The following is a 10,038-nucleotide window of genomic DNA, read 5'->3' as shown; positions in this document are numbered from 1 at the left end:
AAGTTATCAGTGTTCGAAGATGTAGCGTAGATTGATCATTATCGTACTAGCGATACTTGACAAGTCTAGATTACCCAGTTTCAAATTAAATTATTGAATGTCGATTTTGTTTTAATCCATTCAAAATCACGACCCTCCAATAGTCTAGAGAGTTGATTATAAGATTGTCATGTGAATACATGACTAATTAATAATTGTTAATATAAAATTTCAAGCCAAAACAAAGATTTGTTATAAAAGTAGATTTACCTCGTACATAATACATCTATAAATAAATTATAGAAATAACTTATAAACATTTTGTTAAATCAAAATATTTTTCTCTTACATAATGCATCTTAAAATAGACGATAGAAATAACTTATAAATATTTTGTTGGATCCAAATATAAACAAAGCCGTATTGGTTTAATTAGGTTATGACCTTGTATGTCCAACAATTAATGTTCGTTTCATATTGACCATGATGTACATATTATAATAAGTTTTTTTTCATCTGGGTCAAATAACCCCAATACCGTATTTCTTATAACATGTGCCCCTGTCAATAATCTCCAGTTGTTGATCTGAAATTTCTAGTCATTTAAGAAGAAGAATCTTTTTTTATTTTGAAACATGCCGTTCATGTTTGTGATATATAACAATGTCCCTTTGTTACGAAACATGATGTCAAATTTAGCTAAAATAGCAATTGTACAACACAAAGTATAACATAATGGTAATTGTATAATGGAATATACAGGTGATAATTCTATAGAATAAGCCGTGATTGTATTCCATAGAATTGTCAGAAATTGTCTACGGGATTTTAAACGTTGCTTTAATTGTTACGGTATCGAGGGTTTTACTATCTCCATTAAAACCATCTTTACCAAATCGTTGTATTGACCAGACGCATCGACTTGTATCGTGTGGTGTTTATAGATCTGTTTGTGGTGTTTGTCCAGATTTTGTATTCAGTATCTGGAACGTGACCTGAGATTTGAAAGCACATTTCATCATTTTAAGGTAGATGTATAAACAGCTGCCTGTGTAATACTTTAATTCAAGATACAACGGTGTACCCTGCACAATATAACATGGAATTGACAAAATGTTTCCAGAAACAGCATCAATTAAGCTAAAAGTATGTTGTATTGGTTGTCTCTGAGTATATTCTACCTGTCCTATTGTATTACGTAACTCCTCGTCATCAACATCACCAAAATTCAGACTTGGTATCTTAAAATCTGGAATATAAAACGATTTATTTTCTATAACCGTTAATCTGTTTCTCAGATCAGCGAACCCATCTGATAAATCTACGGAATCACCGGTTGTCAGATCGTCAGATAATTCGGCATTACCTGTTTTTAATTCATCGATTAAGGTGATGAGTTCTTCGTGCATCTGGTCAAGATTATGTTCATCGACTTCAGATTTCGTGATATCGAGCTTAATTTTTACACCTGTAAGATTTTACTATTTCACAAATAGTCGTAACTTGCTGATCCACCAAAATAACCCCACATACCAATGACTACAGGCTACGCTATAGTATACTACACCTTATTACAGGCTATACAATAGACTATCCCACGGATATATATAAGTGCATAACCTTCGAATAACTTGTTAATTAATTAATTAAAGATACATCCCCGTGTACAAACTGGGTGATTTGATTATGTATTTGGACTAAAAACATATTCAAACTAATTAATCTATCAAAATTTTGCTTCAAATCCTTCTCAAAACACTGTTTACGCAAGGGAATACCCCTACTATAACAAATCTATTAAAAGAGGTCATGTTTGTGTCATGTGACTTCGCTGACGAACAACCTAGCAACCATTGCGAAGTCTGAGGAGAATTCATTGCACACACAGGACGATGTTGTCTTTAATCGTTATCCAGTTATCATAAATATCGAAGACTAATTAAATTCCGTGATTTTTATCTCAGAAACTGTTGTACGTCTAACTCTTCATAAAGTTTATCAACATGCACATCAAGCACTCAATCTCCGCGTGCAACCTTTGACGTCACGTCACGTAAGATTGGATATTTCTACTTTCCATATATACCCAAATCGCCATCGCCATGCTTTTATTGGAAATAACCACCTGATAAATACTTTTCTGGGAACGTACCTTTAAGTTATACCTGATTAAATCGTCAAGTATAATAGGTTTTACATGTGTACATAATGCTAGCTCTTTACACTTCGCTTACTGTATTGTGTAATGGATAGGCCTAAATAAGAGGTGGACATATTCTGAATTGCTCATAATTAACCCATTGGAGAGAGGTTTTAACGTCCACTCGTCTAACATATGGTTCAGTTTTATTTCAATGATTCGCTTGCGCCTACGGGTATGTAGCAGTGTATGTGTGCAGGGGGGGGTGGGGGGCTGAGAAATCCCTACTCCTTGTTGTCACGTACAGGCAGGCATCGAACTGGCCACCCAACCACCCCATTGACGAATGGCTAAATATACGGCTATTATCTATCGTGATGGGGATGGGGATAATAATAGGGATATATTTATATAGTGCAAGAAGAACGACCGAGATGGCGTGTGAAATGAAATGGGGTTTAACGTCCTACTGTTCTGTTCCGACTGGGCTAATGAAGACAGGCATACGCCCTCCGTCCTGCACCACTGACAAGGGGGAAACCAAGTCGGAAAGTCCCGATGAACTTTCTCGGCCAATGCAGGGATCGAACACGTGACCTCGGGTTTGTAAATACAATAGAACTTAACCCCCTTTATTATTTCACCCATCTAATGTTTCATGTTTTAATAACTTTTTAAACTTTCAATCGTTTTATTTTACCTGGAGGCGATAGCATTATGACAGTTCAGACATTAATGATTTTAACTGTATAGTAAACTTGATAGATATATAAATTCCATTAATCATTTTAACTATTAATGCCATTAATCGTTATCATTGGCCATTCTAGGTTTTATATCGTTTCCAGTGTTAAATATTTTCAAGAATAATTCCATTGTTTATCTATTACCGTACTGGAGGTTCTCGTTTCTACAGTTTAGTGGGATCGGAGTCTAAGTCTAAAATTCGCATGTAAGCGATTTATTCCTGGCAAACTGACAACGATCGTGAAAACCATGGGTGTAAATATATAGACCAACCAATGGAGAATAATTCAATTGTTTTAACATAGCCCAGGGACTAATTGTTATAACAAATAATACATTGATCAGACGAACAAAATACGAAATATTACAAACATAATCTAATTGTTGTCAAACGAACAGTCCAGAACAGTTAAATAAAATGTGGAAATTATCCCCAAATAAACTTCATAACAACAAACGTCTTCCATTTATGAAGAAACGTGAATACTAGGGAGGCCTGAGGAGAATTTTTTGAAAAAAATGATTTTTTTTTTCTAAGTCCAATATCTTGTGGAACTCTTGTTCCCAAAACACTCTATGAATATTATTCGAACATTTTGTGGAATGTATTTATTTTCAGAAACCCAATATCATGTGGAACTCTTGTGGTGAAATGTTTCACACAAATGCTCCCAAACCTTGCCATAGATGAATATTAGTCCGAAAATTGCTCGATTTCATGTAGTGCTAAAAAAGATATAATGATTTTGAAAATATATGTGAAGATTCTGTATCCTCAGAAGCAGTGGTGGGTACGCGGCCCTCCATCAGGAAATAAAAAAAAAAATTCCGCACCGTAGATGAGATTTATAGCACTTTTCTGTTAGTTGAGATACAAACTTGAAACGACGAAAAATAAATTTAAATGGGTTTATTACCTTCCTGCATTTCTACACCAATTGAACTAATTAATGGACATACGTCATGCAGTGTGTGGGGGAATATTTGCCCGGACTAGGTTGTTTTTGCTTATTCTCTTCTCCCGTGTTCGATCACGGTGTTGACCGAGAAAGTTCCCCAGTAATTTCCGGCGCACTTTCCCATTGTCAATGGTGCGGGATGGAGGCCTGACAGGGAACAGCATTGAGTAATTCAGATGGGACGTGAAATCGAGGTTCCGCGTCCATGTTGGCGTGTATTTAAAAGAACTCTTGACAGCTGGGAATATTGTCTGTGATATCATTTAGGTGGAAGCGGACGTTAAATAAAGCTATTTCACACACACAGCTGGAAATGAAAATAATATTAAATTGTAGCCAGATAAAACTTCCCTCATATCACACTGTATAGAGTATGTCCGTCTTCATTATCTCGGTTGGTGCAGAAAGGTAGGACGTCAAACCCCATTTCATTTATATTCTTCCCGGCGAAAAATAATGGCGACATATTGAATGACCATGATCCAAATGTATAATAAATTACACCAACCATACCTTTATCGTTGATGTTATACATACGTATTCAATTTCACACACCGTCTTTATTTAAATATTATTATTGACATACTTATTCAACAAGGAAGTTACTCAAATATCTATTTTTATTTTAACACGTGTGAGGGCGTTAAGAAGCATAAAGGTCTGACTAATGATTTTAGTGAGGTGTTACATAGAAATAGATGTTAATACAACCGTAATAACGCTAGGTTACCACTATCACGATTCGCGCCAAGAAAGCGCGTTTGCGGCCATCAAATTTTCCAAATTATCAATGGGGGGGGGGGGGGGTCTACACTGTAAGTTCCGCTCTTTCGCCCCTCACAGACGGCCGGCACCGCCGCTTGTAGGCCATTCCAGGTTCTGTCCCCCGCACCTAACATCCATCTAAACCGCCCGACAGACAGACGGACAGACCCATATTTTAATAGTCTTCGAAAAACAGGGAACAACAAATACTGAATCTAACAATCTTTATTCTCGATACTAAAAGAAACCCAACAAATACTGAATCTAATAATCTTTATTTTCGTAAAGACCCATTGCAGAAATAATTATATACATAAATAATTACATGTATAATTATTATACACCGAATGAATAAAAAACTATAAATTTAGCGGGTTAATTATAAAGTCATATTTTTACTTCTGATTAAGATGGTGTATTTCTCTACAGAAGGAAATTTATAATACATACAATGGTGGTATTAGTTGTACTCTAATACTTCCATAATAAGTACCGTCAAGAGAGAAGAAAAACCCTGATTCAACAGATCTTACAATAAAAGATGGACTTGAGTTACTACATGGTGATTCAAACATCTAAATATACACAATGTAATACTTTATATTCTAACATTAGTATTTAAATAAGATTCTATAAAAGTCCATCTTATAAAAGGTTTGTATTTTATACTTTCATTCTTGTCTATCAATATCAGTACATATATGCTTACAGATGCATTATGAAAGATTTAGATAGAGTTGGACCTTCCTGCTATTATAATAGTTCCAATATAGATAATGAAAAATGAATATATTGAAAATTTCATTCAAATTACTTTATTCTGAGTGAATATATCACCTCAGTGTTTAGAGATGTAGCTTAGGTATAGCAACTTTACTTGACAATCGAGACTAAGTCTAGATTATCCATTTTTACATTAAATTATTAAATGGCGATCGTGTTTTCAATCCATTTAAATCTCATCCATCGAAGAGTTAATTATGGACTTGTCATGTGAATAGATATCTAGAAAAATAGTTTTTATAACATTTGAAGCCAAAACAAAGACATGTGATAGGCCGAGTTATCTCTTACATAATGCATCTTTAAATAAATAACAGAAAGAACTTATAAACATTTTCTTAGATGAAGATATGGTTTAATCAAGTTCCCACCTTTAAAGTCTCGATGCGCCATTTGGATGTTAGCAAAAATATCAAATTTCTCACGGCTCAATACACGTTAGTATATACTCAGATTGATTAAGACAATAAAATCAGATGTAAACTAGGCCTATCGGGTTTCTACCGATAATATACAGCGACCTCTTGTTACGCTCGAACATCATAGATGATGAAATTTCAATTCCACATATCTTTGTAAATACTGAACGGAACTGAACCATTTTTAGACTGATATTTCTATTAGAGATTTGTCTGTCACAATCATGTTGTTTGTAATTTTTTCTTATTGCTTAAAATGGCGCATCAGGACTTTAACAACTCAATACTGGATACGGTTTTTTCTATATCGTTTCTCCGTGTCTATTCAATATTTCAACCGATCATCTGAAATTTCTAGTTTGCGATATGATGTCCCATTGTTACGAAGGTTCCAAACGTGTGTTATTTATTTACATTTATTTCCAAACTAACAAAAACAGTATATATTTTATGTTGTTAAATAATAGCAATTGCCATATCCTGATTCGGGGTTGTAAATATTGCTTTAATTGTTACGGTTTCGAGGGTCTGCATAATTCGATAAGAAGGAAAAAATGGATTTATTTTCCAGAAGTATTGGCGTTTTTGGTTTGGTCTTTGCCAAGTTCGAGTATCCAGACTTGTTTCGAGCGTGACCCTAGATTCAAAAGCACCTTCCATCATTTTAAGGTCGACGTAAAAATAGCCGCATGTTTCATACTCTAATTCAATACACAGAGGAGTACCCTGCACAATATAACATGGACTTGACAAAGTCTTTTCGGTAGCATTAGCAATTAAACTAAAAGTATGTTGTATTGATTGAGTATATTCTACCTGTCCTATTGCATTACGTAACGACTGACAGTATTCCTCCCCCAACTTCAGACTTGGTATCTTAAAATCTGGAATATAAAACGGTTTCTTTTCTATAACCGTTAATTTTTTTCTCAGATCAGAAAACCCATCTAATAAATCCACAGAATCACCGGTTGACAAATCGTCAGATAATTCGGCAATACCTGTTTTTAATTCATCGATTAAGGTGATGAGTTCTTCGTGCATCTGGTTGAGATTCGCTTCATCAATCTGGGATTTCTTGATGTCTAGTTTGAACTTTTCGCCATAAGATTTTACTATTTCACAAATAATCGTAACTTGCTGATCCACCAACTTACAGGCGGTTGTGATAGATTGGTGGAGTTCAGACGATGACGTTTTTACCACATCTCGGCAATCACACAGTCGTTGTATCTTACGGTCTATGTCCTTCATTAGTTTCCATAGACTGGCTCTAGTTACATTAGTGACATCAGTGCTTATTACTGTATGATGTTCGTGTTTTTTCTTTGAACATTTAGAACAAATTACTTTGGAACAGTCTGAACAATAAACTGCAAACTTCTTCTGGTGATGTTGACAAATGACATGGCGCACAGGTTTGACGTCATCTGGATCGTCTTCGTCAAGTGATATGACGTAATGATTCAAGCCGCTGACTAACAAATCGTGAGTATTTTTACATGAGTCACACAGGAATTTGTCACAATCTTTACAGCGGAATTGTGATTGGTTATCCTTATCACAAATATTACATGGTGGGTTGCTTTCAGGTTGATTGACGCTTTGTCTTTCTTCAATGTAAACATTAGAAGCCAAGTCCTTCACCCCACCAGTGGGGATTGGAATAGTACGTCTACACAACGGACACATAAATTCGCCATTTTCTTCAAATTTACTGACATAATCACTTAGGCAACTCTCGCAAAATGAATGAAAACAGTCCAAGATTTTAGGCTTCTTGAAGTCGTTTAAACAAATGCTACAGTTCAGACGATCATTTTTCTCCGCCATATTGCTTTCACCGTCTGCTCGTCTTTAACAAGGATGTTATTATGTCACCATTCTCCCAGTGATATATGTGTCACGTGATTTCAATGTATGTGTTATTTATTGACTGTGGCTCTGTTCAGTATATACATGTATAGTCGCCTTGTAAATATGTGTCACGTGATTTCAATATAAAGATAATGTATGTTAATCTGTAGTTCTATTCAGTGTATACAGTAAATACGTAGCGATTTGAAAATCTGTCCCAAAACCTCTTCTAAATGTTGGAACGTGCTAGCTATGTCTTAGTTGAGACCTTTCGTGTTAGGTTTAGGGTTGCATGACAGTTGGACAAAATAATACGTTATGTAGTTGACAAGATAGCATGTCAGCTTGACACGATATCAAGTTATGTAGACACGGCGTATAGACAATATTATGGAAGCCTATTGCGGCCGCGAGAAGTCGAGGGCGAGAACACGAGGAAACAGGGCGAGAATACGAGGATCTCGCCCCGAGAACACGAGATTACTTTCACCTCGACTTCTCGCTCCCTCGTCCCTCGACTTCTCGCTCCCTCGTGTTCTCGCCTTTGAAAAACCTCGTGTTCTCGCACTCGACTTCTCGCTCACTCGTGTTCTCGCCTTTGAAAAAGCTCGACTTCTCGCTCCCTCGCCTTTGAGTTAATCTCCTTCTCTCGTGTTCTCGCTCCCTCGCTTCGTCACAATCTCGACTTCTCGTCTTATCGCCTCTGAAGTGCAGTTTATACGCATGTCCACTGACTACCGTGTCGGCATTTATATTTGGACACGGATTATAATAAACGGAAATATTTGAGGTTCTAGAAAATTTAATAGTCATAAACAATTTTAATCTCCTCTTGCACAGATAGTATTGTATTCTGTAATCGATTTTAAGTCTTCAGTCGAATCTTTCTTTGCTCTCTAACTTCAATAACCTTCATCGGGTTTTTTGATGCGTGGACTTGTCAGTGCTGTAGGATGCAGGGATATTGGCCGAGAAAGTTCATCGGGGTTTTCCGACGTGGTTTCCCCTTGTCAGTGGTGCAGAACGGAGGGCCTGACAAGGACAGTTGTCTAGTCCTTCGGATGAGACGAAAAACCGAGGTCCCGTGTATACATTGGAATGCTCGTAAAAGATCCCTTTGCAGTTGGAATTCGATATAAGAGTAGGCGATAGTGCCGCGGCCCGGGCAAATTTCCCTCATAGCACACTGTATGGCGTATGTCCGTCTTCATTAGCCCAATCGGAGCAGAACAGTAGGACGTTAAACCCTATTTCATTTCATTTCATCAAAGTTCATCGGACATTTTCTGGCTGGGTTTACCCATGACAGTTGTGAAGGAAGAATGGGATAAAAAAGACCTAAGTTCTGTGTGCGGATTCGAAATGAAGTAGGGGCTGGTGTAAGACGGAAGGCATAGGGACAGCATGTCGTTCGGATGGCATGAAAAACCGAGGTTCCGTGTAAACATTGGCGTGGTGGTGGTGGTGTGTGTGTGTGTGTGGGGGGGGGGGGACTCTGTTTCGATCCCCCGCTTATATGTGACATGGAGTAGGGTCGTCTGTCCAACCTTGTGGGTTTTCTTCAGGTCCTCCCCCCCACCCTAAAAAAAACCCTGTTAATTGCTTGATTTGTCGAGTGGACGTTCAACCCCATTCACCCAGCCCCCGTCATTTCATTTTCATTTCGAACGTCAATAAAAACCGATAATAATTATTACCTTTGTATTAGAAAATAACGTTTTTAAACACATTAATACATAATATAAGTACTAGACCAAAAATAACCACATTAAGTCATACTGTACACACATTAAAATGTCGCACACTAATATAGTCCAGTCAATCTAGCTGAAAAAAGGGCCCAACCCAAAACAAATTGCAACAGAATTTCTTTTGGTGGTATGCATTTCTGTATGGTCTCCTGCACATCATACTAAAAATGTTCCAAAATATTTTTGGTGGAAATGGGTCAAATTGCGTAATATGCTAATTAGCATAATTTCATATTTCAAAAATTGATTTAATGCCATAATTTGGCTATCAAATGTTCAAATTTGGTGGAAATTGTATCCAAACCCATGTTTTCGTGGTCAGGGACACAAATAAACACATATAGAATATAATCACATAATTAGCTGATGCACAATATGCAAATTAACATCCGCAATTAGTGAAAAACTTATTTTTCCCCCTAAATCTGAAACTGTTTAACTTAGCTCCATGAAACCAGTACCTATGCCCATAATTACAGGGTCAAGGGTACTGACAAGCACTAGAAGAACAGCACAGTTATATTGCATAATATAGAATATGCAAATTAGACACCTGGGCCATGACTGAAAAACAAACTTTTAGTCCAATCTCCAAAAACATTTGCAATAAGTATGACTTGTTTGAAAAGCATGCTTTA

The 10,038-nt window shown here is 36.5% G+C and overlaps 1 protein-coding gene across 1 annotated transcript; it reads right to left on the bottom strand.

The window, feature by feature from the left end:
* Positions 1–4,799: 4,799 nt before the first annotated feature.
* LOC130010491 (tripartite motif-containing protein 45-like) lies at positions 4,800–7,705 on the bottom strand. Its single transcript, XM_056099977.1, has one exon. The coding sequence runs from the start codon at positions 7,623–7,625 to the stop codon at positions 6,249–6,251; it is 1,377 nt and encodes a 458-aa protein (XP_055955952.1). The 5' UTR covers positions 7,626–7,705; the 3' UTR covers positions 4,800–6,248.
* Between the last annotated feature and the right edge of the window lie 2,333 nt (positions 7,706–10,038).

Source organism: Patella vulgata, chromosome 3 (assembly GCF_932274485.2).
Source record: "Patella vulgata chromosome 3, xgPatVulg1.2, whole genome shotgun sequence".
NCBI classification, from domain to species: domain Eukaryota; kingdom Metazoa; phylum Mollusca; class Gastropoda; family Patellidae; genus Patella; species Patella vulgata.
This window is presented reverse-complemented; position numbering and strand designations above follow the sequence as displayed.

What these genes read in the sequence shown, in the direction of transcription:
- LOC130010491 (XM_056099977.1), bottom strand. Translation starts at nt 7,625, where the DNA reads ATGGCGGAGAAAAATGATCGTCTGAACTGTAGCATTTGTTTAAACGAC.